This window comes from Lentinula edodes (genome assembly GCF_021015755.1).
Source record: "Lentinula edodes strain Le(Bin) 0899 ss11 chromosome Unknown C8R40scaffold_17, whole genome shotgun sequence".
NCBI classification, from domain to species: Eukaryota; Fungi; Basidiomycota; class Agaricomycetes; order Agaricales; family Omphalotaceae; genus Lentinula; species Lentinula edodes.
This window is the reverse complement of record NW_025764323.1, coordinates 391,596-415,312: the sequence shown is the minus strand read 5'-3', so window position 1 is coordinate 415,312 and position 23,717 is coordinate 391,596. Positions and strand designations below refer to the sequence as shown.

Genomic DNA, 23,717 nt, shown 5'->3' with positions numbered 1-23,717 from the left:
AATGCTACTACTTCTTCCTGTAACAGCAGTCAATGGAAATGGTGTGAAAGATCGAAAACAAGACTCACTTTCCAGACCCAGAGAACGCTTTCCTAGTGTGTGCAAATTCCCCCAGCTTATGCCCCACCATCTCCTCCGTAACCATGACCGGGAGGTAATTCTTCCCGTTATGAACCAGAAACCGAATTCTACAATCTGATATGAATAACATCAGGTATGTTAACAGCAGAAAGCGTACCCAACGAAATTTGGCAGGATGGTACATGACCTGGCTTGAGTTTTTATGGCGACATTAGAGGTTTGAGCTTCCCTTAGGTTGGGAAAGGCGACGAAATAAGGTCCTGAAAGAGAGTTGATTCGTTTTGAGTTTTGAGAAATATTATAGGAGCACCTTTCCACGCAGAGCGTCCTCCTCTTTTGAACAAGCCGAGGGTTGGTCGCATGAGAAACAGAACAAGTTATGTCATTTCATGGGCGCTTATATTTCAGCATTCCTCCGCGAACCGAACCGTTAAATGTGCCTACAATATTGCTGGCTAACTAATTCAAGATTCAGGACCAGAGCGATAGCTATCACCAAAACAATGACCGTCGCAGAAGATGGACACGGGGACTTGGACCGAGTTTTGGAAAAATTAGCAATTGTACACTGAAGGCACTGAATCCTACTGACTCGGAATCAACAGTATGGTTTTTTCTGTCGTAGAGTGATTCATGGTGGTACACATCCTATGCTTCTAGAAAGCACTGAACAACAGTGAGTAACCAGGTATCCAGTGACAATATACCATTGCTGTATGTACCGCATAATAATTCATACAGCGTTATTAGAATATGAAGAACTCGAATCCTTTTCCGGCTAAAGTATGATGGAGTTTGATGGAGGAGTAAGTTACAAAGTCGGATTGACCGATGCGCGCAGTCAGGGTATGTCATTCGTATCAGTTTTATGACCATTGATTCTCCTTTCAGGCTATATTTCAGCAGCCTCAACGTTTTGGAGCATTTGGAACATGTTCGCATTGGAGTTCGTCCTCGAAAGTGACTCGCGCTTGCTCTCTTTCTTGCCCGCAAATACGCTACTGGGCCCAAACGTCATTGGTGCGCCCTTGCTAATTTGTCCGAACTTGGACAAATCTCCGACTTTGGCTTGGTGGTCGTTTCTATCTCCGCCACGACGCGAACCAGTGCGAGACATACCAGTGTTCATTTGCCGGGCGTACGCATCTTTCTCTGCCGCAGCCTTCTCCTTCGCAGCCTAAGTACCTCGGATGTGTTGAGTAAACGATAAAGATAACTGATGTCAAGGTCAGGGGCACTCACTGCTTCGTGAATTTTAGCGATCGTAGTAGGTGCAGCGACGGCGTTCCCCTGCTGCCATTTCCGCTCACGGAGCTCAATAACATCCTGAAAACGCATCAGAAGATTATTCCAGAATGAAACCGAGGTTTTATCATACCTGTAACATAAATTGCATACGGGAGTTGACATTGGTACTCTTCGCCAATTGCTTCATGCGGTCAAAGTAAACATTCATGTGCGCACGAGCTTTAGGCGTATCAAGCATCTGGCCAACAGTGATGAGAAGCTTGCACAGCGACTCGATTTCTTCTTCTTCTGGGTTCTCCACGTTGCCCAAAAGTTTCTTGACACACTCGTGCATAATACGCTCCGTAAGCATCTGCAGTTTGAAAAGTTCACCAATGAACTTGATGAGACCGAGACCCTGACGTTTCGCCTTCTGAGCAGCGTAATATTCGTCGGAGTATAGGGCAACCTCTTCCTCCCCTTTTGTCGTATTGGCAGCTTTCAGTGCTTGTTCCTCTATCACCTTCGTGGCAGCAGCGGCAGCAGTAGCCTCTTTATTGAACCAGCCACGTTCGAAGTCCTCCTGACACCTATCGAGCAGGTACTTGCGGAAGAGATTACCGCCAGCTATGGGCTTCCCTTCCGCATTTCTAATGCTATCATCCTGAACGTTGGCACTAATCTGTTCCATCATTTTTCGACAAAGAAGAGCATACATCTCTGATTGATTTTCCCCATCGGTTGCTTGCTCGAATACGAGACGAATGACTTGAATCAACGTTCGTCCATCCTTCTCTTTCTCTGATTTGTTCACCAAAGCGATAATTTGATCGGAGATGGAGTCGAACTTCTCTATCGTAAGTCTGTTTAGCAAAAATTTCAGTTTACGGTCAATGATCTCAGGAGAGTCTTGATCGACATTCGCGATGGCTTTCCTGTCCCAGAGTGTTGGCGCGACGGGTTCAAGAGGGATACCCATTTCACCGAAAGGAGTGCGGGCTCCTTTGCCAATAACACGTGCGGTGGCGAAAGCAGACAGTTGAGGTGCAGGATTATCTGACTTGCCAGCTATACTAGTTGAGAGGTCAAGAGTGTGAGATTTGCACTTCGGCAGAGACTCTGAAGGATGACTGGGGCCTTCTTGAAAGTTCTCATGATTAACCTCAGATCATAGTTAGCCTCTTCACCGGTAATGAACCTCTAGACAATAACCTACATAGTCAGTACCCAAGCCCGTTTGCTCGGAAGCCTGCATTTGAGGAAGCCGCACATTGAACTTCGGTATTAGGGTCGCAGGGCCTGTAATGTTGTAGGAACAGAAGAGTTGCTCAATCTACATCGAAAAAAGCCGCAATTGAGCCTCCAGCTTCTTATACTGTGCATGCGAAAAGGTATGGAAGACTTACGAAGTCATGTCACAAAAGAGTATGGGTCAAGAATATACCAATTTCAAGCAAAAGTTGGACAGTCACTGTAAGTCACTGTAGTTGCAATCAAGAGAGACATCTCCAAGCACAGTGTACGTATATTCATATACACGTGCAACGAAACTATAAAGTTATAGATACAAAAGATGCAGGCCAAAGTACCACCAAGGGAACTCGAAAAAAAATATAAGTGTAAACAGCTTTCCAAAGTCCAGAAGATTAATCCAGAATCAAAAGTAGCAATGCAAGAAAGAATGGGAAAGATATAAGGATAGTGATAAATACCAATTAGGTACGTATGAATATCGTAAAGCAACAGCAGGAGTTAGGGCAAATCTCATGGACGGTGATAATGATACAAAATGGATGAGATGATCAGCGTGAAAATCATGAGAATAGCACACATTACAAGGCATGAAGCTGAGTGGACGGGTACGTTGAAGACGCCTTTGTGGGCGACCAATCCAGTGGTATTTCTTCAAGCCCGTCAGACTCAAGACGTCCATGTCCGTGTCCATATCCGTTTTCTAGGGAACTAGGATCGAGCGTAACTGAGCTAGCAGCGGACATTGGATCGGCAAGGGGAACTCTTCGTGAAGACTCTGCACTCGTATTCCCTCTCAACTGGGCAGCGAAAAAGCCTGCGCGCCGTTCGGAGTCGGCGAAACTGGTTTGGCGCGAAGACGGTTGAGGGGATGTTGCACCGGAGCGGAGAAGCAAGGGTCTTAAGGATGAGGTGCAGGAAGGGGGGGAGGATGGTGAGTATGGCGAGTTAAGGGTATCGGTTTGTGAGAGGAATGATTCGTCAGGCGTGTATTTGTCATGAGCCGAAAACGTAGAGGGAGTGAGCGTAGAGGCAGTTACAGAAGTAGTCGATTTTGGGTTGGAGGAAATCATGTTCCACATTTTCGATCTACATACGCAGAAACCGCCATTAGTCATGAAGGCACGGTAGATAATGCGAATATTTACCTTGGCTTGATAGTGCTGTTTGCTTCCACCCTGCTCCCTCCACAAGAAAAGAGTTCCTTCAAGCTTTCGTACGCTTTCCGATAGTTCTTCTTGGCTTCTTCGGCGAATCCGAAGAAGATGAAGAACACGAATGAGCAAAACACAGGAACCCAGTGGTTGATTTCGACCGCCGCACGGCCTAAGCGGTCAGCCTTCCATTCGCTCGCCGGGACCAATTGCACACTTGTGAAATCCACCGTCTCGGAGAGGGCAGAAAAGGGTAAAACAACAGCGCGCGCAGAAACGATGATAGCGAAAACACCGATGGGCGTGTTACAAAACATATCGACGAAGACAAGAAGCATGAGTCGGATGTAACGACTGGGTGACATGCCGGAATTAGTGCTCGCGACTTTGGCGAATTCTACACGATGATTGTAGAAGTTGCGTAGGGTGAGCGCTGGTGGTGGTAAACCCCGACAGTCAGTACTGGTACATGAAAACGAAATGGGGACGCCTTACCTGAATATACACACGAGCAAAAGCCAATGAGGACTGGCCACATGAAGTACAATACATAGGCTGCAACGGTGTTGAATGTGGCGGGTTGACACCCAATTTCCTCAAAAATGTCGAATCGACGGGGTTGCACAACAAAATCTATATTAAATAAGTTTGAATTTCAGTTTGAAAGTAAAAACATTCTACGCTGACGCACGTAAAGCCATAACAAGCAAAGGAATTCCGAAAGCAATAACGACGTTGATGATGGTGTCACGTCGTTTCTAGATGACAAGGTTCACTAATCAGAGACCAAGTCGGAGAAACATTGGTGTATACTGACCTCTCGTGGAGTCATCGAGTGTCCATTCATAAGAGATATGTTGTATAATTGTCGGCTGATAGCGAGGGTTGACGCGGTAATCCCAACACTTGCACCAATGATGACTTGTGCAGCTGTAAGAAGCCTTGGTTAGTATTTCATGCATATCTGAAGAGAGAAGACTCACAGATATCACACCACACAGGCGCAACATTATTCACATTATCCGCCCAAATGATTGAGTTGATGAATTCAACAAGCGAGTACAATCCTGTGGATAACATGTACGAGCAAGTCCCAACATTACGAGCTCGGAGGTGCCAAGAAAACGGTATGAAGCTGACAACGATTGCAAGGAAAGAGAGGATGGGGTACAATGGGAAGGTTGGGTCGGATGCGTGCATGATGATAATTAATGATTAGTAGAGAGTGGACTGATGACGGGGAGAGCGGGATGTATAGAGAAGTAGGAAAGCAGAAGAGCGTATACGCTATTCACACAAGCCTATTTATGGCAGATGACTTCGGACAATACGCCAGAGCGTTCTTTACAGAAGACGTAAGTGTATTGTTGTTCTCGAGATGAAGAACAATAAGAAACAGTACAATGTGGCCAATCCTCAATTGAATTAAGCCAATATGGACCCACAGAGGAGATCGGTGGAGTTGAGCTTTCATATTAGTACACGGCGGTCAAGGAAGGTCAAGTGGAACGAGGGGGACAAATTGGCACTGGACAAAACACAGGGCTTGCTTGGTGGATTGCCGAATTTGGACACATCAAAATGGGCGCTAAATTCCATTATCTTATCGGTATGACACATGCCGAAGTGAAATTTTGGTCTGCAAAATCTTCCAGGCTTTCGCTCACGCGTTCACGTTCATGAACGGGCCAAATTTCCCTGGCTTAGTGCCACTACATATACCTGGCAAAGAACCTCTTCCGCCTGGGGTTTCCGACGAAGAGCGCGATGCATACGAGCAAATGAAGAAAACTGAAAGGTTCATGACTATGGCGTCGGAAACGTGTGCGTTCAAGACTGTACTGGCTGGTGGGGGAGGTGAATATCTATGGCTCTCAGTTTTCTCATTGCTTGGCCTTAGCAGCTTTGTTTCTCAGGATTGGCCATTGGTGCCTTCTTCTCTCTAATGTCATCTTCATTCGCCTACGAAGATCCTCTTCTCCGTGAGCGGACCCAGGCTGGAATGAAGACCCACCAAAAGGCGAGCGCGATGTTCAAAGAGATGGGCAGGGGGATGTGGACAACTGGAAAGGGGTTTGGGAAAGTCGGAGCACTGTATGCAGGTATTGAATGCATAATAGAATCAGTATGATCTCTCCTGTGGCTCTTCGTTTCACTTACTCATGAACCCTGCAGTATCGCGCAAAAAATGATATTTACAACTCGGTATCTGCCGGATTCCTGGCTGGAGGTATTCTCGCTCGAAATTCTGGCCCAAGAGCTGTACTTGGTGGCGGACTGGCTTTCGCTGCCTTTTCTGCTGTAATAGATCTTGCTTTCATACGGAGGGAGCCTGCAGAGTGAGTTATCTGTGATACCTATGCCATCCGTATCTCATTATGTTTCTAGGGAGGATTGAATATCTAGGTATACTGTGACCACGATATCTGTAATGTGTTATTTGTGGTTTGAGATCTCTGTCTACTATCTACTCTAAATTACTCGCATCTTACTTCAATTGTATCATATCGCACAGAGAAATCGCGAATAATACCCTAACTCACGAACAGTCATATCATCCAACGTTGAAACTCAACATAAAGGTTCCACAAAATTATCGCTCGACTTCCGTCAGCAGACAACATAACTTCAAGAAATCTCATTAATACAATGATATTGTACGACGTGGTTGTAGCAATACTAGCTACCCTTTAGTATTCCGCGATTGATAGAGGTCCAGACGAGTCGTTAACGGTACATGAACAGGCGTGAACTAGGTGCGCTTTGCTGAGGCAGGACAATGCAAATACACGAGAGCAAACAAAGGCAGATACTCGCACTGGTGATGATGGCGACACTGGTAGACTGACCATCCCATGCGTAACATAAAACCCCAACCATCGCCAGAATGAATCCCAAAGCTGTAATTACCAAACACAGTGTATGGCAACGACTTAACAGGTTGATCGGGGGCTGGCGCTGAAATGGACCAGTTTGAACCAACTGAGGATTGGCACTCCATATTGACGGAATTTGAGTTTCCGGCGTAGAAGCATTCCCTTTCTCCGGCGGAAATGCTCCATTCCCGATAGAAACAGTGGAACGCGGGGATGTCGTAGGAGATCGCGTGATATTATGGGCAGCCATTTCGAGGATAGTAGATCCTTTCGACGTAGGTACATGTTGTAAAGAAGAGTCGGCAGCTTCGACCTCTCGCTCTTCACGTTTTGCCTCTTGGACCTTGAATCGAACGAGGAAAAAGGAAGCGAAGAAAGAGACAAATGATGCGTGGAGGTGAAGAACTAAGGAAGCCATGAACCCTGCATTGGCTGCTTGCGACCATTTGGATGAGTTGGTCGGGTCATCGGGCATTGTCACTTGGAGCATACTTGCCTCAACCGAGGCGAGAAATGTGGTCTGTATAACATGTCGGTAGTTTTTAGAGCACGGGAGCTTACAATTTGATGATTATACTTACAATGAGCGTGATTAACTGCAAGCGATCTTGCCAGGACTGAACAAGATCCTTCAACGCTTTATGTCGTGCTTGCTCGTCAGCTTTATCCTGATCCTCCTGAGTTTCTGAAAGCTACGAGTTAACACTTCATCCGGCGCGAAGAACAGCGCAATCACTCTTTCTGAGCGGTGTGACCACCGACATGTCACCATTCTGGTCTTCTTGAATCCGGCGGGGTCCTGGAGGCAGCATGTTTGTCGAGCTGTCTAGGCTGTAGGTGTGACCTGTTAGATGGAGAACGTTTCAAGTACGTTTACAGAGGGAAATGAAGGACGTACGGGTGAATTTATGCATTCGGACGGAACAGCTATGAAGATCTCTCGCATGGATCGAAGGTTTACTTCAGCTTCTGTCAGCTCCAAGCTCCAGAGTAGTGCAGATGATGAAACTGATGCGAGGAGAGCGCCATTGGCACTGCGATTTGCGAAGCATTCGGGCGTCACACGATGATCAGCGACGCGGCAGGCAGACGTTCAAAGATCAGGTGACCTAGTTTCCGGCAGTTTCCGCATAACTGTACAGTTGAATGCCGTCGCCCGGCAGACGTTGTCTTCCACCGAAAAGTTTCGACCCCAGCGTACCTCAAGAAACCACAAAATGTCCAAACCCTGTACGTGCCACCTCTACTCATTCGTGGATGCCATCTGATAGCTCCCCCTGGCTCCTTCTCCGTCCAACTTGAATACTCCCTACCTCAAATTGCTCTACCGATCGGCTATTCTTCAATCTGAAAATGGATCGTTAATGGACACTTCATACATTCATAATCGTGGCTCTCAGCTCCTCCCGCCGGTACAAAATTCAGACTAACGCTCGGTCTTCCCGTTGGCGCAGTTATTAACTGTGCCGATAACTCTGGCGCAAAATCTCTGTTCCTCATTGAGCCTTATGGTTTTGGTGCCCACCTGAACCGTCTTCCCGACGCTGGTGTTGGCGACATGGTTGTTGCATCCGTGAAAAAGGGAAAGCCGGAATTGAGGAAGAAGAGTGAGTTTGTCGATTTTGCTTTTGTTTAGTCGAATGGTAGAAGATGACAAGAAGGAGAAGGGCTCTGAACTTCATGACGAGGACTGACGCATCTTCCTTTCTTGTTTGTTAGCCATGCCAGCCATTGTCATCCGTCAACGAAAGGCCTGGAGACGGAGAGATGGTGTTTTCCTCTACTTCGAGGTATGCATATTCAGTCCCACGTCTCACTATCATTAAATTGTCCTCTCAGGACAATGCTGGCGTTATTGTTAACCCCAAGGGAGAAATGAAGGGCTCTGCGATAACAGGTCCCGTCGCAAAAGAATGTGTATGTAATTATACTTCAGTCCGCTTGCATTGCGCTGATTCTCCCCAAAGGCGGATCTTTGGCCGCGTATTGCATCTAATGCTGGTACTGTGGTTTAGTGTCGATAGTGGCTGTCTTTGCGTAATGTATGAATTTATGTCTTTCCCCTCCCATTGACTATGGAAGCCTACATTATGAACCCACGAGTCTCTTATGTGAACACCTTCGATAGCCTGTAAATGAAGGAAACGTTCGTGTCATCGAAGGTAAGAAATCTAGTCATAAGACAGTCTCGCTGAACGTAAGTTCAAATTGTTCGACTACATATAGCTTGGTGACCAAGAAATGATATTCTCGAAGAAAGTGCAATTGAGGGAGGCCCCTATTTACGTACATACCGCCGTCACATACGGACTGAGTGAGTAATTCATGCATAGGTAAGTTCACAGAAAAACAGGGTTGAATTTCAGATACCAAGTGGTCATTGTGTACGTTGACTCCTCTGTTACTTACAATACTAACTCCCACCTCTCCCCGTAATTCTGCCTAGTAACAGTGGCAACCACGCCTTGGACAAAATCTCCAGACGCTGCCTTGTGCAAGAAGTTCAAACCAAAGTTTCCGTCGTTGAAGTCAGAGAAGTCGAACTGGAACAGTCCATTCTTCTGGATCGCTAAATCCGTGGAACCAGTAGCTACACCAACGTTGAGATCTTGTTGTCCAGCGACGCTAATGGATACCTTGTCGGAGCCAATCATGATAGTTCCGAGCGCCTTGTCCTTTGCCGCGATGCGGACATCAAATCGAGTGCGGCGGGACGTGGATGCTAGGATTTGACCAATGTCTGGATGGTAATACCAGAACAATTCAGGCCGCAATGTAGAACGAATGAAGAACCTGGGGAGAGGGGATACATATGCATTATTAGCTGTAGTACATCTGAAATGCAACAGAAAATCTTTACGTTCCACCACTGACATGATCAGCGAAGTTTAAGACAGGAGAAACAGACAAAGCGCGAGCGTCACGATCATTGAGCAGTGTGAACATGACCTTGCCCAGAAATTGGGGCGCACATTTTGGATCGTTGATAGTCTCGTGTATGAACGCATTGGCGGCGGGATCGTGAGTGTACCATTGGGCCGAAAGACGCTTGACCCCAGCAAATCGTGGGTAGCCGTTGTCAACCGATGCAGTCACCACTCGCCACCACTCGTCCGAAACCTGCCTCGACTCAAATGCAATGATGTAGCGATAACTCGAGTCATCTCTGATCTAAAGCGATCTCAGTATTCGCATGGTATACGACAAGGTCGTAGATTAGTTCTCACATTTTTGGCATATGCATAGAACAATCCTGGAGGTGAAGCCATTGTCAGGGAGATGGGTCCGAATGTAAGAGAACTGCTGGATAGTACGTATAGCTCTAGCTTTGTGAAGCTTTTATATGTGGTCGACCGGATGACCACCGCCCTCGCGGTCAAACTTGTCAGACTGTTGAATGCGCCATTAAAAATATGTTAATCTTGTTCAAGTTTGAGTGATCCATACTCAGAGGGAATGGAAGCTGCCTACCATCTCGTTCTTCGAAATTTCTAGAAATAGGGGGACTAAGGAAAAATGAAATGCGTGGGTAGGAAAATTCGTGAATCGTGTGCAATCTTTATTGACTGTACTTTGTTAAACGGATTCTAGTATACCTGATTCAATACAAGTAACCTTATGTTCATAACTTCTGTCTGTCAAGATGAAGTTGGCGGCAACTTCGTTCATTATTTCTTGGTGGGGCACGGATAAAGTTCATCTCCGTCTTACGCCAGACGATTCAGTGGTAAGCCTTACTTGCGGCTTGAAGGCACTTAGGTATTAGTGAATTCGTTTAACGATTCGTCGGTGGCAAAAGAGCACCGTAAAATTCTGTCATAGGAAGACTTCTGAGGAAGACCCATAAGAACAGGATAAACTTCAAGGTCAGCTGAATTGGACGTTCAAAATGCATAAGTTCTCACTTACATAGATGACGAGAGGGCGAAAGCAAAAGTCAAGGGCCGACGTCGACTAATGTGTGCTATTATAAACGTCCGCGTTTCTCGAAGTTCAGTACCAATTAATGTCCCTTTGTTGTCCATGACAAGTGATGTCGATCTTCATATGCATTATCTGGGTTGGCTCCTGCTCCAGTCTGCTTGTCTGGAGCGGTGTTGAAATAGGAGAAAATAGGTATGCAAAGGTATGCAACGGAGATGGCCTTTCAAAAGCTTTCGAGGCTCAAGGCTTTTCGAAGACAATTCACAGAGTCTATTGGTGTGGCCTGAACACAATTTAAGTATCCTTCAGTGTGAACACCAAGAGACTACTGAGCCTTTAAAGTACCAGGACCAGACCAGGACGCAGTACACGGTGGAACCAGCAAGAAGGCGTGAGAACTTTATTCGTTCTCCCGCTCACCAGGCACCTGACCACAACAGGACCACCAAATTGAAATCGGTCACCTTGAACTATATTTTTGAACGTCAAATGTTTCGTTTGCCCATGTTGGATATCTTTCGTGGGTGGAAAGACTCGGACTATGACCTGACGCTCGCTCAACCGGTATTATTTCACAAGAAAAACACAAAACGAAGACTGCAGTTTCAATTCCTGCGAACTTCGGTGGAACGCCGAATTCCGCTTCGCTAGTACTAGGCTTCTCCTACTTCTCTATGAGGGTCACCACTTTTGCTTGTCACTATGATTCAGGGTGTATCAGAAGGTCGGAATAGCTGACAAACGGTTGCAAACCAGAAGGGAAATACTCCAGGGTACTTTAAATCTACAGTGTTGGACAAAATGCGAGAATTTGACTCGACGCATTACATGAAACATAACTTCACACACGCAAATCATTATTGCCCGAAGCGAAGGTAATCTTGGGTTCTCCTGTGCTCTTGAATACTAAAGCAGTATAACATCTATTCACACAGACGCGGCTCTAGCCTATTTTGCAATACTTTATCCTTCTCTAAACCCCTTTGGCAAATTTACCAAACTGATATGGCAGCCTATGCCCAACGCCCAATCACTCGACGCTCTTGCTTGACCTTGGCATTCTTCCGGACTCCAGATACGCCTAGCCGGATGAGAAAAACTCGTTCCAATCTCAGAACCCCATTCAGGGTAAAATGACAACAAAACAGGAAGCTACTTCATCGGCAACCATGAGGAATATAAATATGGACCATCCTTAAGATATGTTGACCATTGTTCTAAGATGCGGTCGCCTTTGTTTCTGTCATCCTCATTCCTACTTTTGACCCTGTATTTCTCTGCACTTCGGGTTGCTGTTTCACTGGCGCCGAAGGGAGAGTGGACTTTCGTTCAGAATGGCACAACAGGGATCACTGGCTTAGAAGTGATACTCGTTTCTCCAACACTCATCTTGATGTTTGATAGGGTTCTCGGTGATCCGCTCCAAATAGACGGACACCAAGCATGGGTTGAGCTTTGGAATCTTGAAACTAACACGGGATTTCCTCTTAACGCTATCACCGACACTTTCTGTGCTTCTGGGGCCCTCCTTAGCAATGGCACAATGGTAAATCTGATATTCTTTTACTGACAATCGACTTATGTGTTTTAGGTCAGCGTTGGAGGTCAAGCTTCAGAGCTCCCACCGGGAGTGACTGTACCACCAGATGCTGATGGTCGAATGGGAATCAGGATCTTTGAGCCTTGCGCTGATCCCGCGGGATTGAACTGTACCCTTTTCGAGGATCCTGCTACGCTGCATTTAGCCGCAAACAGATGGTACACATCCGCAATCCGCATCTTCGATGGCTCTCTGGTAAAAAAAATTCTCATCAGCTTCGATTGACTTGTAGAATAATCGACACTCATTGCAGATGATCATCGGAGGAACTCACGAGGAAACACCATTCTACAACACGGATCCGGAGAACTCATTCGAATTTTTCCCTCCAAAAGATAATGGCCAAACCAGATTCTCACCATTTTTGGCGAGGACTGTCCCCACAAACTTGTTCCCTCGGTGAGTATGCAAAACCCGATATAGCATTCTTGATTTATATATCCAATAATGTCAGTGGATTCTCATTGCCTGACGGCAAAGTGTTCATCGTAGCCAATAATCAGTCCATCCTTTACGACATTGAAGCGCAAACAGAAACTATTCTCCCAACGATCCCTAATGGTGTCCACGTCACAAATCCGATGGACGGAACTGCAACACTCCTCCCGCTCTCCCCGCCAGAATTCATACCAGAAGTCCTCGTCTGTGGAGGAAGCAACTTCAGCGATGCGACCCCCTCTGAGGACCTGTCATCTCAAGACCCTGCATCGGACCAATGTACTAGAATCACGCTTACGCCCGAGGGAATTGAGAAGGGATGGATCATAGAAAGGATGCCGGAGGGACGTATGATGCCTGAGATGGTCTTGTTGCCAAATGGTCAAGTACTCATAACCAATGGTGCTGGGACTGGCTATGCAGCTGTTGCGTCTGTCGGCGACCCTATAGGCAATTCGAATGCTGATCATCCAGTGTAAGTTCTCAATACTGTCTTGGATACACTAGATTTAACATGGATATTTAGGCTCACACCAGTCTTTTATGACCCTGACGCATCTCTCGGGAGTCGATTCAACAGAGAAGGTCTACCAACGACCGATATTGCGCGAATGTACCATTCTGGCGTAACCTTGACGCCGAGCGGGTATGTCCTTCTCTCTTCTGCGAAGTATCCACTTACGTACTGAACGCTGTAGCGCCATATTCCTCGCCGGCTCCAATCCAAATTCTGGTGTTGTTGAAAACGCTACATTCAACACGTTAGTTTTCATCCTTTCATCCATAATATATCGTGCTAAGTGTTACATCCTAGCGAGTTCCGGGTCCAATTTCTCAATCCCCCATTCCTATCACGCTCCCGACCAACTGTTAGTCGGATTCCGGAAAAAATTGCATTCAATGAGCCGTTCACCGTCGACATTGATATCCCAAACGATCTGAATACCGATAATCTCAAAGGTTCGTGCCAAATGAAAATACTGCATATATCCCAACAATGATAACACTTCTTTCCTCCCATTGCAGTGGCTCTAATGGACATGGGATTCTCCACCCATGCATTCCATGCAAGCTCTCGCCTGGTATTTATGGAGGCACAGTTGACCGGGAATAAGAAATTGCTTACCATTAGAGCACCTCCCAATAACCGTGTTTATCCTCCGGGTCCTGGTGCGTCGTCGATTTGGTGTGATTTCTCGAATTCTCTGATGATCTTCTAGCGTACATATTTGTGACTGTGGATGATGTGACGAGTACGGGAACTAGGGTGATGGTTGGTAGTGGAGCATCTCCTCCGGTCCAGGACCAGGGTGTACCCCTCCCATTAGCATCCAGTGCAGCTTGAACACGAAGAACAGGGAGACACATTTGAGAGTACATGTATCACAAAGAATCTGTATAACTAGGAATACACTTCATATTTCTCTGGGACATAAATTTCTATGAAGTTTCATGACGGTAATCCAGCGGGCCATATACGCACTCACTAGTTAAGCTTCAAGTACTCAGTATTCCCCGGACAGCCAAAAACATCCAGATTATGATTCCTTCTACAAACACATACGTGCAATTAATATTACCCTATAAAACGGAAGATACATGAACAGACAACACGATAACATCATTAATCAAATCATCGGACTCCACATTTTGGAGTAGACGAACGCCAGGAGCTCTTCATCAGACATTGAACGAAGGTCAGGGGATCGATCAACGCCCTACATAAATGGTTACTATCAACATCGAAGAAGAAAGAAACGCAACATACAGCATTCTGGGAAGCTCGGATTACTTCTTTGGCGATAAATGCACCAATTTCACGAACTGAAGAAAGAGGGGTGGTATTAGAACAATGAACAGAAGAATAGCCATTCAGATCTTACTTCGTTCAATTCTAGGGTAAAGCAAGTCGACACTACGTTCATCCGGGGTTAATGATTCGGCCAGACCAAGGGATGAGGCTTCGACCATCGTATCGGTGACCGACGTCGCTCGAGCTAAAATAGCGCCGAGACCGAGACCGGGGAAGATGTACATGTTATTCCCCTGACCAGGATAAAGCATCTTTCCTTTCCACTCCATCTCTGGGAATGGTGAACCAGAAGCAAACAAGACCTGTCCGTCGGTGTGTTGAACCGCATCTTGGAAGCTACATTCCGAGAGGTTGACAGGGTTGGAGAGAGGGAAAATAATAGGGCGTGGATTCAACGCTGCCATAGCTTCGATAACCCCCGCGTGGAAAGCATTCTAGTCGAAAAGATATCAGGACGGACGTTGGCGTGTGACAAGAGAATAAACCGACTGATATGGTCGAAAGGCCCAAGAGAGCGGTGGGCTTCACGTATTCCAGGACTGAAAGAGGATGGTAAGGATCAATGATCTGAAAGGGATTGACCGTGTCTTACTATCAAGAAGGTCCTTGATTGGCGGACCAGCATAATCTCTACGAGAGAAGTCTGGGAAAAAAGTAAATAAGAATTGCACGAGAAAGAGACATAAATCTCACATTTCTTGTGTTCCGCCATAGGTCCACGGGCGTCGAAAACGAGGCCCTGAGAGTCAACTAACCAAATACGTTCCCGGGCTTCCTTCTCCGACAGGCCTTGCATAGTGAAGAAACTCATCAGTTGCATAGCGACCCCAACCCCTGCAGAGCCTGCACCAAAGAATAAAATTCTATGAGAAGTTAAAGGTTTTCCTGATGCTGCCGAAGAAAGTTTAGCGGCGTTGATGAAACCACTCAGTACGACAGCGCCGGTTCCCTGAATGTCGTCGTTAAAGAGTGGGTATTTACTCCTGAACCTCTCTAGCCACATGAAAGCATGGTCCGTTGAGAAGTCCTGGAAGACAAAGAAAAGTATTACAATCAATGTCATGGATCTCTAACGAGCTGCTCGTACTCACTTCGAATTGAATGAGTAGCTTAGGGAAAGCTGCGGAAATCTCGTGCATGAACTCATCCATGAATTCGATCATCTCCTCGTCTCCTATACGACGTTGGCGAAGACCCATGTATAACGGATCATCAAGGTATTTCTGGGTGTTGGTTCCAAAATCTAAGCAGATGGGGACGGTCGAATGAGGACGAATTCTGGGAAGTCTATTTGAGCCTGAATGATCAGACATTCGTAGACTGTACAAACCCTGCTCCAGCAACATATAGTGAAAGTTTTCCAACCGAGATACCCATCCCATTGACACCAAGATCTCCTAGACCGAGAATGCGAGAGCCTACAATGAGATCCATCAGATCGAATAACTCGACGTTCAGAATCCAATAATCGGTACCATCGGTCACCACGGCAATTCGGGCTTCGTCAAGTTTGGGCCAGTTCTTCAGAACAGAACCAATCTTCCCTTTGTCCTTGATAGATATGTACTACGGAAGTAAATATATCAAGCAATGCACACCGTACACGAGACTGATGCGCACCATCCCTTCCGGACGACGATAGATAGCTGACCATTTTTGGCAGGCTTCACCAACAACAGGGGTGTATATAATTGGTGTAAATTCGGCCATGTTGTTCAAACACAGTTTGTAGAACATGTCGGGGTTTTCATGCTTAAGAGCAGAAAGGTAGATGTACTTTTCGAGGGGAATTTCCTTAGAGCGTAACTGGGCCAGGCAGCGAACGGTATGAATATCGTCATTGAGGACAGGCGGCGCTAGACCTTGCTTTGGCTTTGGAGGGGCTATAGGTATAGTTAAATAGATGGAAGTAAATTTTTGCATGAGTCACATACGCTGGGGTGCCATCTTGAGCTTTTGAACACCATTGGACCAGTACGGTGTAAGGATGATAGTCATGATTTAATTAAAAAGTGGAAAACGGTCTGAAAACCAAGAAGGAGAATAGTCTAGAGGCGAGAAAGGGAATTTGAAGGGAACGGTGGAAGTTTGAGGACTATATACTCGCTTTGCGCCGGGTTTGCCTGGGTAACAACATTTTGTGATGGTTTCATATCCTCTGCACGATGACAAGAGTCTAGATTCAAGCGCGGCACGTGGTAGCATCGCGTCGCGTCGCGACCACGTTTCGAGTGTCCCTAGGCCTGTTCTTCTTCCTGACTTGACTAGCTTACTGCACACATAGACTGAACTTGCCATGCGCAGTCGGGCCTCGACTGGTCATACAACCTTTTCGTTTCTGAAATGCAAGTACATATTCCTTTAAAACGTCGAAAGTCTGAATTTTTGGACCGCAATCCTGTGACATGTCAAAGATAGTATCAACAAATTTCCGACAATCCATCAATCAAAAGAGGATCATTTCGCAGTAACCAGAACGACTCGTAACGGAGCTTGAGAACGAATGCTGAACGTTCAAACGCTAATTGGCTAGTCTTAGACCATTGATAGCGCTCATGAGTGATTAATGAATAACATTTGCAGTGACTTTCTTGCATAGCAATCGTAAAAGATACTGTATTATCTAGACTCCAGAGGGTTTGTCCTTGAAATATATATTGAGATACAAGACTTATACAGTTCCTCGAGAGCTAGGGGTGTATATAGACTGTCTGAGAATGTTATCGATACAGTAAGGGAGCTTACAACACTGAAGACAGGAATGGAATGGAAACCGCGAGAAAGATGTACATAAATATGATAAGTATGATAGGATAGATCATGGCGGGAGAGATGTGGATGAAAAATACCTACAGTAACATAGCCAAGAATAACGTAGGTCCAACACGATTCCGAACAACAAGGACAGTAATTTCATAGAATCCAATTATAAGCAGAACAATTGATTCACATCCAGGACAAGCCATAGGGCTTCTATCGCCAACATTAAGGTTCTTGCAAGTCCGTTTGGAATCACCAGAATCCCACAGGAAAAATGACCCTGAAAGCGGCTAGGCTTGCTGTACTCTCCGGGTCCGTGGAGAACTGGCCTATTATTCAAACCAGGCAGAGATGTCGAGAGTGAGAGCAAGTTATTCGCCGATAGGAGAGGCCCAGCCAATGTGTGTAAGTAATAAGTCAATGTAATCGAGGACCCGAGAGAACTCGGGCGAGATAGAGAGCATGAGGCGAATGAGGGACTGGAATCATCCATGATAACGAGAGGCCGGGGGACGTCAAAATAACCCTACATTGTCATAATATTAACTTTGTAAAGCGATGAGCCTCGCAGGGCAATACTCACAAGGTCTATATCTTTGGAAGTTGAACTTCCAAAGACGAACATCCTAGAGACAGGCCCAGCGACCGCATCCCCGTTCTCGCACTTGCGGAGCTGTTTCGTCAAGGCTTTCAGGCTGTAAAGTCTGGATAACATTGGAAAACATTCTCGATCATGACTTGAGCGAAAAACGGACCTCGAGTGTTCTGAGTTCAACGTCCGAAGGAGAACCGGCACTAGAAGCCGGCTCCGGTATGTCGCGAGCCTCAGCGTCAAGAGGTGCCAGAGGAGTAGTTCCGATGAAGTCCAACGCACGAGCTTCATTATCCAGGGGTGCCAGGGGTGAATCAACAGGCTCTGGCAGACGGGCCATAACAAAGCCACGACTGGAGGAAGGAGCGGGAATAGGAATGGGAGATGCTGCTACAAGCATGATCACTGGAACAGTGAACATTAGCACTAAGATTCATTCTGTGTCGTGAATACTGACTGTAGCTGACGAAGAACAAGAAAACGGTAGAGAATTGGAATTGCATTGTGATGATGATAGATACAATGGATAATTGGTCTGAAAGAGCGGAAGAGGGCAGATAGTGCAAATGGAAAAAGATTCAAGCAATGAAAAGGTAGTAAGTATTAGAGGGCGAATGACGCTCGGCTAAGAAGAAGAACCTGCATTTATACCTGCGTAACGAAGGGGTACAAGAATCACCTCGGATCCTCAACAAGGAGTCCCAAAAAGGAAAAGTAAACGATCCATGCATGAAGATGGAGTTATCCTTGGAAGTATTAATAGTTTCAGCAAAAATATAGAGCATCTAGGTACCAGTCCAAGAACAAGATGCTCACTTGTTCCTTTTGGACGATCAATCCGTTGCGTCCTTCCTAGATTGTTCCATAGCTTGTCCTCTTTTTGCCGGGCGTGAATGGCGATTCGAAATTGAACAAGACTATCACTGTAGTACATAGGTCATTGTAGTATATCCAGGATTCCAAACTAAGTACCTCTTCTAGACAGGATTGCCATTCCAGGAAGTTACGTAAAGACGTATTTTGGTCAACTTTGTTCTGCTTTTGGTGAAGGTTTATGTAAGTAAACGCGTTGCGAAAAAGCCTTAGGCTTCTGAGAAGGCACAAGGGGTTTCGGAAAACGTTGGCGAAAACATTGTATCTCGGTAGGGCTTGATATGGACCCCGATGCAAAGTGCAAAGATGAATAGGAAGACTAACGGAAGGGAGTATAAGGCCAATACTCACAGGATTATTACAGATTGCCGTATCGCATGAGTATTCCTCTCGTTGCTAGCAACCTTACCTGAAACTTCAGTATTTGCGAGCGAGGTGAACGAAATTGGAGATAAATAGAATCAGCATTTGGCAACGATGACGATTCCCGCAAGCGGAAAATATAGCGAGGACTGGGCGGAGAGAGACGCCGCGAGTACAAGGCTGACATCCGACATTTAATTTGGAAACAATGAACTGTATCTCCGACCAACCAACACCACGATTCAAGTTGCATATAGATGAAAACTCTGCGGCATTCCTAATCGCAGAAAAGATGTGAGTCGGCAATGATAGACTGTTTGACCCCTTTGTAGTACAGAAAGTTATTAAAATCTTGCATACAAATCGCCTTGAAGGTTCCAGTTTATGTGATGTTCATCCAGCGCCAAATTCTGTGTTCAAGAAAGAGAATAGCTTTTCTGCTTGAGGGAATTACGCGAAAGGAATTACGCGAAATCGACACAGAACTTGAAAAATGGTATTGGAGGTCATTGCTAATCACGATTTGGCCAGTGAAATACAAGGAAACGAACACAACTCACTTTCAGTATATAGTAGTACAATTCATCTACGTGTCTCCTAAACCACCTGCTTTACCTGCCATGTGGAAAACATCTTTAGATGTAGTCGGGATAACCAGAAAGCATATGAACGCACCTTTCCATTGGCAGTATCGTAAATCCAGCCAGTAATCTTTGCTTCCTCGAGCACCAATAAATTTTCCTTCAAGTATTTCACATCTTCTCGCACACTTCCCTCGAGGTCACTAAACTCATAAAATGTCATACCATCTACCGTTTTCTCGATTTCCTCCTTCTCGTTATCAGGCCTCGATAGGGCGTCGGACTTCACAAGACTGCGAAGCTGGGGAGCGGTGAAGGATTGCATGCCACAGTTCGTGTGGTGAAAGACAGCAATTTCGCGGGTCCCGAGGAGACGTTGAGAGATGAGAATGCTTCGAAAGGCATCTCGACTACGAAAATGATGAGAAACCGATGCTCGATTAGCAAATAAAGAAAACCCACGCGCTGCCTCCAGCATTACGAACGATATGGGCTTCGCCCAACTCTAGTCCCAGCGATTTGTAGCAACTGTCCGCAGCTAAAGCGATATTCACTTCCTGGACAACGATTACTCACTCAATCCGCGCATCCATACAAGTAACTGAGGATTCGATCGATACAGATATATTCTTGGAAGGAGATGAAGCGACGAACCGATAAGCAACTTCTTAGCTGGAGGAACAGGCAGGTGTCCTTTGTCAAAACTCTCTGCATACGCCACGTTCTTTTCTACAAATTCGAGATGTGCGGACATTTCCTGTGTCGATACTTGAGGGCTGAAGCTGAAGCGCTAAGGTTTTGAAGTTGTCCAAGTGCAGTTGAGGAAATGGTTTTATGGCAAATACAAGATCATAGAAGTGGAACAGATCGTGGTGTCAAATTGCGCAATTGCTTGGAAATTCGAATGTGCTTCCGAGTCCATTGATAGATAGATAGATAGATAGATACGCGGCTCCGTCTAAGACGGGGTCCCACTAGGGAACAGCCGGGCCCAACCATCTCAGTTACAGCGAATGCTCATCCAACGAGGGACGGTAGACTGCAGTGAGAATGGAGGGGGTAAAATACATATTACGGTACCTAAGACGTAGTGGTACCGGAGAGGGAAATTATTCAAAATCGGAGTCTTCACTTTCACTTTCTCCGACCTGTTCTGAATCAGTTCCCGTGTCTAAGAAGGACTGCCAGCGTGCGGTGTGAGCATGAGCGAACGCGTCAAGAAAGCCGTGTGAGACGAAGCTGTCAAAATCCCGACTTTCTCCGAATTACAGAGAGGCGAATCGGACGTAGATATTTCTCACAGCACTAGCGGGCAAATGCCCCTATAAGGCAAATCAAAGCGTCAAATATTCATTCTTTTGGGAAGTCTACACTCTGTTCATTCTATGCATCATGAACAATGCTAACTTCCTTCACCGACGCCGAAATCGGGACACAATGCAATTGAACCGCTCCAAAGAGTGGATAGCACTATGATTTGGAGCCCCGCGACACCATTCCTCATTCTTCCGCCCCAGGGCAAAGACACAGAATATGCCGTCAAGATTTTTCACGTAGAAAGACGGTCCATACCACCCGAAAAACATTAATCCTTGTAAGCATTAAATAAAATTAAAGTAACTCTACAAAATTACGAGCAACGGACAAGATAATCGCATCACCTCTTCCTTCCCTAACGTCCATGCCATTCTCCAATCATATTCAAATTCGACGGCGAAAGGGACATTACTTTCGGATCACTGAACAGGCTCGAGAATTTCATCGGTCCTCTAGTCAGTGAGTAGACCTGATGGCAATGGAATCAAAAATGAGTCGTCGCAAGTTTTGCCACTCTTTCATCCTTGTTTGTCGCAATCTCCACCATTTCATCCTACAAAGAAGTTAGCCTCTCGACGTATGAACATGGTTTCTAGTTCGAGCTTACCCAGAACTTTGCTTGTAGCCTCAACCCAGCTCCACTGCTTGCAAACGAACTTACATCGCTGATTTTCTGTGTAGAAAGATACGCTCCCTTGAACTGTCCTTCATCCTCAGAAGGTCCTATGGTTGCTTTGTTTCCTACAAGAGCAGCGTGAACAAGATTTCGACTTCCTTCTTCCGTTGAATATGCAAAGAGTCTATCCAAGAGCAGTAAGAGCCAGGCTCCTGGTCCTGAGAGGGAACGACGAAGGTCGCTAATACAATATCCAGGGTCCACAGAATCTACAACGATGGATGGACAAGATTTCGATAGTTTGGACTGAAGCGCTCGAGCGAAAAACATGTTGAGTACTAAGAATTTGGTCCAAACGTTGTCAGTAGTTTGAAACAAGTAGGTCAATCATCATGCACACATTTAGTATCGGAATAATGGTCAGCAACCGGACTAGAAGATGTAAAATAAGGTTCGTCAATATTATCATCTTCGAGACTCGGAAATCATGACGTTGACTTACATCTGCTTAAAATATTCCAGACTGCTCAGGGCCTCAATGAAGTTTGGTTGCTCCGAAATCTTTCTACCAACTTCAGTAGGAAGCATTGAGAAATGATGCATTCCACTGGAGACAACAACAATTCTCGGATTTGTTTCGGGATGTTCCTGTGCAGTACGAATCATATGTGGGAGCAGAAGAAATGTGTGAAGAGACGGTGCAAGGGCATTGACTTGAAATCTGTTTGCAATAAGATGTTCGAATATCAGCAAGGTATAACAACGATCAACCTGGAAATTCAATGCACTGACGTCTTCATGTATCCATCCTCAGTCTTCTCATACGTTTGGGCTGATGAAATTGCGGCATTCTCGACAAGGATATCTAAACGTCCCCCGCCTTCCTTTTCATATCTATCTGCAAATGCCTGTACAGAGGCAAACCTATTCAAGTCAAGCAGCCACATTTCCGCTTTCGTGTATCCTGTATCGCGTTCAATTTCTGGGGCAAATCAAATGTCAATACCCATGAGAAAGCGAAATGAACCTCTTACTTCGTACAGCCTGATTTCCTTTCTCCTCACTCCGGCAAGCTAGAATCAGTTTTTGAGGATTCATCCTGGCGAAATGTCTTGCTGCTTCAAATCCAAGCCCCGTGTTGGCCCCTGTGACGAGGACAACCTTTCCTGTCAGGTCCGCCTGTAGGACGGGAGGTAGAGACTTGATTTGTTTGAAGATAGCGAAGTAGAGAGCTAGTCGGTCCATTTCTGATTCGCGTTGTAAATCCGCTGGATGATTTTGTTTGCTTCACAAATCATTTGCGATTCTTATAACTATGCACAAGCCGGATATTCGTGTTCAGCTAGCAGGAGAGTAATACTCGATTTGAAGCAATGACGCGTTAGTTTACTAAGGCACCATTACTTTCGAGTTAGACCCTGTTAGACCACGATTCGAAACAACATGATAATATGGGATCACCCATTCAATTCCGGTTATCAGAGAGGGAGTCGCAGGATAAAGTTCAGACTAGGGAAATTTTGAGCAGCGAATTCCTGCAACAGCGGCTGTGATAAGATCCATCGATTCTTTCGTACTTCAAAATGATCCCCTCGTGTGGAATGAGCAAACAAATTTTCTTCACTCTTGTGCATTCTGGCCTGCGAGATTGCGCTGTAAAGGAGATAATGTACAGCAGATCCCAAGCAAAAACAGTAAGATGATGGAGGATGATGGAGATTGATCATGAAAAAAATGAGGTAGGTTTGATTGGGCATTGGACCATGACTGATTCATCGGCATCCTCTTCAAGTTTCTGCTTCAAGTGGCCCAAATCCCGACTTTCCTCATAATGTTTCCAATCCTGCTGTTGGTAAAGAGATTCAAGAACAAACCGCGGGAACTCGCGGGAAAAGGTATACAAAGTGTGAGTGTGATTACAGTCATTTGACAACAGCGTCTGTGTTAAGATTTCAAAAAGAATATCTGTTTCAGTCATCGGCATATGTGCGCAAGAACCAAAGGAGGTCGATGAAATTTCTAGTGTGATTGGCTACGTGTACACTGTTCAAGGTGAAACAAAAACATTTGGCTTGAGGATTTAGCTGTTGAGTTAAATAATAAAGACTCTGCCAAAAGTCTTCCCGGAGAACACCGAGAGCTCCCCTTGAGGGAAGCCGTAAGTTGCCAAGCAAGGGTACAACTTGCGAACACACCACCGCTGTCCGCCGCGAGAATGACATGGACCTTGAGAATTAGATTCTTAGAACTT

General features: G+C 45.7%; 13 protein-coding genes across 13 annotated transcripts; 3 read left to right on the top strand and 10 right to left on the bottom strand.

Moving 5' to 3' along the window:
* Positions 1–64: 64 nt before the first annotated feature.
* On the bottom strand, positions 65–443 carry C8R40DRAFT_1044913 (uncharacterized protein; the record flags this gene model as incomplete). The annotated part of the gene is made up of 3 exons (XM_046224252.1): positions 65–188; positions 239–341; positions 392–443. 3 exons carry the CDS (start codon positions 441–443, stop codon positions 65–67), a joined length of 279 nt encoding a protein of 92 aa, XP_046086541.1.
* Positions 444–496: 53 nt separating this feature from the next.
* C8R40DRAFT_1104199 (uncharacterized protein) lies at positions 497–1,772 on the bottom strand. The gene is made up of 6 exons (XM_046228051.1): positions 1,750–1,772; positions 1,589–1,673; positions 1,341–1,537; positions 876–1,219; positions 742–757; positions 497–685 (listed from the first exon to the last, which is right to left on the bottom strand). The coding sequence occupies exons 3-4, from the start codon at positions 1,404–1,406 to the stop codon at positions 974–976; spliced, it is 312 nt and encodes a 103-aa protein (XP_046086540.1). The 5' UTR covers positions 1,407–1,537; positions 1,589–1,673; positions 1,750–1,772; the 3' UTR covers positions 497–685; positions 742–757; positions 876–973.
* Positions 1,286–2,439, bottom strand: C8R40DRAFT_206238 (armadillo-type protein). Its single transcript, XM_046234341.1, has one exon. It carries the CDS (start codon positions 2,285–2,287, stop codon positions 1,454–1,456), a length of 834 nt encoding a protein of 277 aa, XP_046086539.1. The 5' UTR covers positions 2,288–2,439; the 3' UTR covers positions 1,286–1,453.
* Positions 2,440–3,703: 1,264 nt separating this feature from the next.
* C8R40DRAFT_1160712 (pheromone receptor) lies at positions 3,704–4,913 on the bottom strand (the record flags this gene model as incomplete). Its single annotated transcript, XM_046230046.1, has 5 exons — positions 3,704–4,146; positions 4,209–4,346; positions 4,405–4,471; positions 4,531–4,643; positions 4,697–4,913. The coding sequence occupies 5 exons, from the start codon at positions 4,911–4,913 to the stop codon at positions 3,704–3,706; spliced, it is 978 nt and encodes a 325-aa protein (XP_046086538.1).
* A 426-nt stretch (positions 4,914–5,339) lies between these two features.
* On the top strand, positions 5,340–6,296 carry C8R40DRAFT_1237190 (mitochondrial import inner membrane translocase subunit TIM22). The gene is made up of 4 exons (XM_046233427.1): positions 5,340–5,570; positions 5,630–5,838; positions 5,889–6,052; positions 6,102–6,296. Exons 1-4 carry the CDS (start codon positions 5,393–5,395, stop codon positions 6,109–6,111), a joined length of 561 nt encoding a protein of 186 aa, XP_046086537.1. The 5' UTR covers positions 5,340–5,392; the 3' UTR covers positions 6,112–6,296.
* Positions 6,297–6,308: 12 nt separating this feature from the next.
* C8R40DRAFT_1237187 (uncharacterized protein) lies at positions 6,309–7,433 on the bottom strand. Its single transcript, XM_046233426.1, has 3 exons — positions 7,326–7,433; positions 7,171–7,274; positions 6,309–7,109 (listed from the first exon to the last, which is right to left on the bottom strand). Exons 1-3 carry the CDS (start codon positions 7,399–7,401, stop codon positions 6,441–6,443), a joined length of 849 nt encoding a protein of 282 aa, XP_046086536.1. The 5' UTR covers positions 7,402–7,433; the 3' UTR covers positions 6,309–6,440.
* A 373-nt stretch (positions 7,434–7,806) lies between these two features.
* On the top strand, positions 7,807–8,604 carry C8R40DRAFT_1170527 (ribosomal protein L14 domain-containing protein; the record flags this gene model as incomplete). Its single annotated transcript, XM_046231551.1, has 5 exons — positions 7,807–7,819; positions 7,990–8,196; positions 8,309–8,379; positions 8,429–8,506; positions 8,557–8,604. 5 exons carry the CDS (start codon positions 7,807–7,809, stop codon positions 8,602–8,604), a joined length of 417 nt encoding a protein of 138 aa, XP_046086535.1.
* A 390-nt stretch (positions 8,605–8,994) lies between these two features.
* On the bottom strand, positions 8,995–9,858 carry C8R40DRAFT_1160709 (uncharacterized protein; the record flags this gene model as incomplete). Its single annotated transcript, XM_046230045.1, has 3 exons — positions 8,995–9,382; positions 9,450–9,760; positions 9,817–9,858. The coding sequence occupies 3 exons, from the start codon at positions 9,856–9,858 to the stop codon at positions 8,995–8,997; spliced, it is 741 nt and encodes a 246-aa protein (XP_046086534.1).
* Positions 9,859–11,351: 1,493 nt separating this feature from the next.
* Positions 11,352–13,976, top strand: C8R40DRAFT_205675 (glyoxal oxidase precursor). Its single transcript, XM_046234339.1, has 10 exons — positions 11,352–11,388; positions 11,449–12,059; positions 12,105–12,308; positions 12,367–12,512; positions 12,568–13,026; positions 13,078–13,197; positions 13,250–13,312; positions 13,366–13,511; positions 13,578–13,721; positions 13,772–13,976. The coding sequence occupies exons 2-10, from the start codon at positions 11,736–11,738 to the stop codon at positions 13,894–13,896; spliced, it is 1,731 nt and encodes a 576-aa protein (XP_046086533.1). The 5' UTR covers positions 11,352–11,388; positions 11,449–11,735; the 3' UTR covers positions 13,897–13,976.
* An 87-nt stretch (positions 13,977–14,063) lies between these two features.
* On the bottom strand, positions 14,064–16,523 carry C8R40DRAFT_1104142 (malic enzyme). Its single transcript, XM_046228050.1, has 11 exons — positions 16,299–16,523; positions 15,985–16,247; positions 15,840–15,930; positions 15,695–15,782; positions 15,456–15,642; positions 15,058–15,391; positions 14,957–15,007; positions 14,854–14,903; positions 14,435–14,798; positions 14,320–14,375; positions 14,064–14,269 (listed from the first exon to the last, which is right to left on the bottom strand). Exons 1-11 carry the CDS (start codon positions 16,360–16,362, stop codon positions 14,180–14,182), a joined length of 1,638 nt encoding a protein of 545 aa, XP_046086532.1. The 5' UTR covers positions 16,363–16,523; the 3' UTR covers positions 14,064–14,179.
* Positions 16,524–17,125: 602 nt separating this feature from the next.
* C8R40DRAFT_205185 (uncharacterized protein) lies at positions 17,126–18,166 on the bottom strand. Its single transcript, XM_046234338.1, has 3 exons — positions 17,880–18,166; positions 17,708–17,828; positions 17,126–17,650 (listed from the first exon to the last, which is right to left on the bottom strand). The coding sequence occupies exons 1-3, from the start codon at positions 18,005–18,007 to the stop codon at positions 17,291–17,293; spliced, it is 609 nt and encodes a 202-aa protein (XP_046086531.1). The 5' UTR covers positions 18,008–18,166; the 3' UTR covers positions 17,126–17,290.
* A 1,383-nt stretch (positions 18,167–19,549) lies between these two features.
* Positions 19,550–20,287, bottom strand: C8R40DRAFT_1045013 (carbonic anhydrase; the record flags this gene model as incomplete). The annotated part of the gene is made up of 4 exons (XM_046224264.1): positions 19,550–19,943; positions 19,996–20,061; positions 20,110–20,134; positions 20,188–20,287. 4 exons carry the CDS (start codon positions 20,285–20,287, stop codon positions 19,550–19,552), a joined length of 585 nt encoding a protein of 194 aa, XP_046086530.1.
* Positions 20,288–21,113: 826 nt separating this feature from the next.
* C8R40DRAFT_1146964 (uncharacterized protein) lies at positions 21,114–22,716 on the bottom strand. Its single transcript, XM_046229517.1, has 6 exons — positions 22,501–22,716; positions 22,259–22,448; positions 21,969–22,187; positions 21,867–21,898; positions 21,458–21,804; positions 21,114–21,403 (listed from the first exon to the last, which is right to left on the bottom strand). The coding sequence occupies exons 1-6, from the start codon at positions 22,709–22,711 to the stop codon at positions 21,335–21,337; spliced, it is 1,068 nt and encodes a 355-aa protein (XP_046086529.1). The 5' UTR covers positions 22,712–22,716; the 3' UTR covers positions 21,114–21,334.
* Between the last annotated feature and the right edge of the window lie 1,001 nt (positions 22,717–23,717).

Bases quoted from the DNA above. Each gene is read 5' to 3' on its own strand.
- C8R40DRAFT_1104199 (XM_046228051.1), bottom strand. From the start codon at position 1,406: ATGTTATTGAGCTCCGTGAGCGGAAATGGCAGCAGGGGAACGCCGTCG. The intron at 1,220-1,340 runs CTAAAATTCACG...AAAGATGCGTAC, and splicing joins CGCTGCACCTACTACGATCG to GCCCGGCAAATGAACACTGG.
- C8R40DRAFT_206238 (XM_046234341.1), bottom strand. From the start codon at position 2,287: ATGGGTATCCCTCTTGAACCCGTCGCGCCAACACTCTGGGACAGGAAA.
- C8R40DRAFT_1104142 (XM_046228050.1), bottom strand. From the start codon at position 16,362: ATGACTATCATCCTTACACCGTACTGGTCCAATGGTGTTCAAAAGCTC. The intron at 15,392-15,455 runs GTGAGTACGAGC...TTTGTCTTCCAG, and splicing joins AGCTACTCATTCAATTCGAA to GACTTCTCAACGGACCATGC. The intron at 14,799-14,853 runs GTCGGTTTATTC...CTTTTCGACTAG, and splicing joins TGGGCCTTTCGACCATATCA to AATGCTTTCCACGCGGGGGT.
- C8R40DRAFT_1237190 (XM_046233427.1), top strand. From the start codon at position 5,393: ATGAACGGGCCAAATTTCCCTGGCTTAGTGCCACTACATATACCTGGC. The intron at 5,571-5,629 runs GTGAATATCTAT...TTTGTTTCTCAG, and splicing joins TGTACTGGCTGGTGGGGGAG to GATTGGCCATTGGTGCCTTC. The intron at 5,839-5,888 runs GTATGATCTCTC...TGAACCCTGCAG, and splicing joins TTGAATGCATAATAGAATCA to TATCGCGCAAAAAATGATAT.
- C8R40DRAFT_205185 (XM_046234338.1), bottom strand. From the start codon at position 18,007: ATGAAGCTCGTGCGTTGGACTTCATCGGAACTACTCCTCTGGCACCTC. The intron at 17,829-17,879 runs GTCCGTTTTTCG...AATGTTATCCAG, and splicing joins TTGAACTCAGAACACTCGAG to ACTTTACAGCCTGAAAGCCT. The intron at 17,651-17,707 runs GTGAGTATTGCC...ATGACAATGTAG, and splicing joins CTTCCAAAGATATAGACCTT to GGTTATTTTGACGTCCCCCG.
- C8R40DRAFT_1146964 (XM_046229517.1), bottom strand. From the start codon at position 22,711: ATGGACCGACTAGCTCTCTACTTCGCTATCTTCAAACAAATCAAGTCT. The intron at 22,188-22,258 runs GTCAGTGCATTG...TATTGCAAACAG, and splicing joins GAGGATGGATACATGAAGAC to ATTTCAAGTCAATGCCCTTG. The intron at 21,404-21,457 runs GTAAGCTCGAAC...ACTTCTTTGTAG, and splicing joins GGCTACAAGCAAAGTTCTGG to GATGAAATGGTGGAGATTGC.
- C8R40DRAFT_1237187 (XM_046233426.1), bottom strand. From the start codon at position 7,401: ATGCTGCCTCCAGGACCCCGCCGGATTCAAGAAGACCAGAATGGTGAC. The intron at 7,275-7,325 runs GTGATTGCGCTG...CGTAGCTTTCAG, and splicing joins GGTCACACCGCTCAGAAAGA to AAACTCAGGAGGATCAGGAT. The intron at 7,110-7,170 runs GTAAGTATAATC...CATGTTATACAG, and splicing joins TGCAGTTAATCACGCTCATT to ACCACATTTCTCGCCTCGGT.
- C8R40DRAFT_205675 (XM_046234339.1), top strand. From the start codon at position 11,736: ATGCGGTCGCCTTTGTTTCTGTCATCCTCATTCCTACTTTTGACCCTG. The intron at 12,309-12,366 runs GTAAAAAAAATT...CACTCATTGCAG, and splicing joins GCATCTTCGATGGCTCTCTG to ATGATCATCGGAGGAACTCA. The intron at 13,512-13,577 runs GTTCGTGCCAAA...CTCCCATTGCAG, and splicing joins GAATACCGATAATCTCAAAG to TGGCTCTAATGGACATGGGA.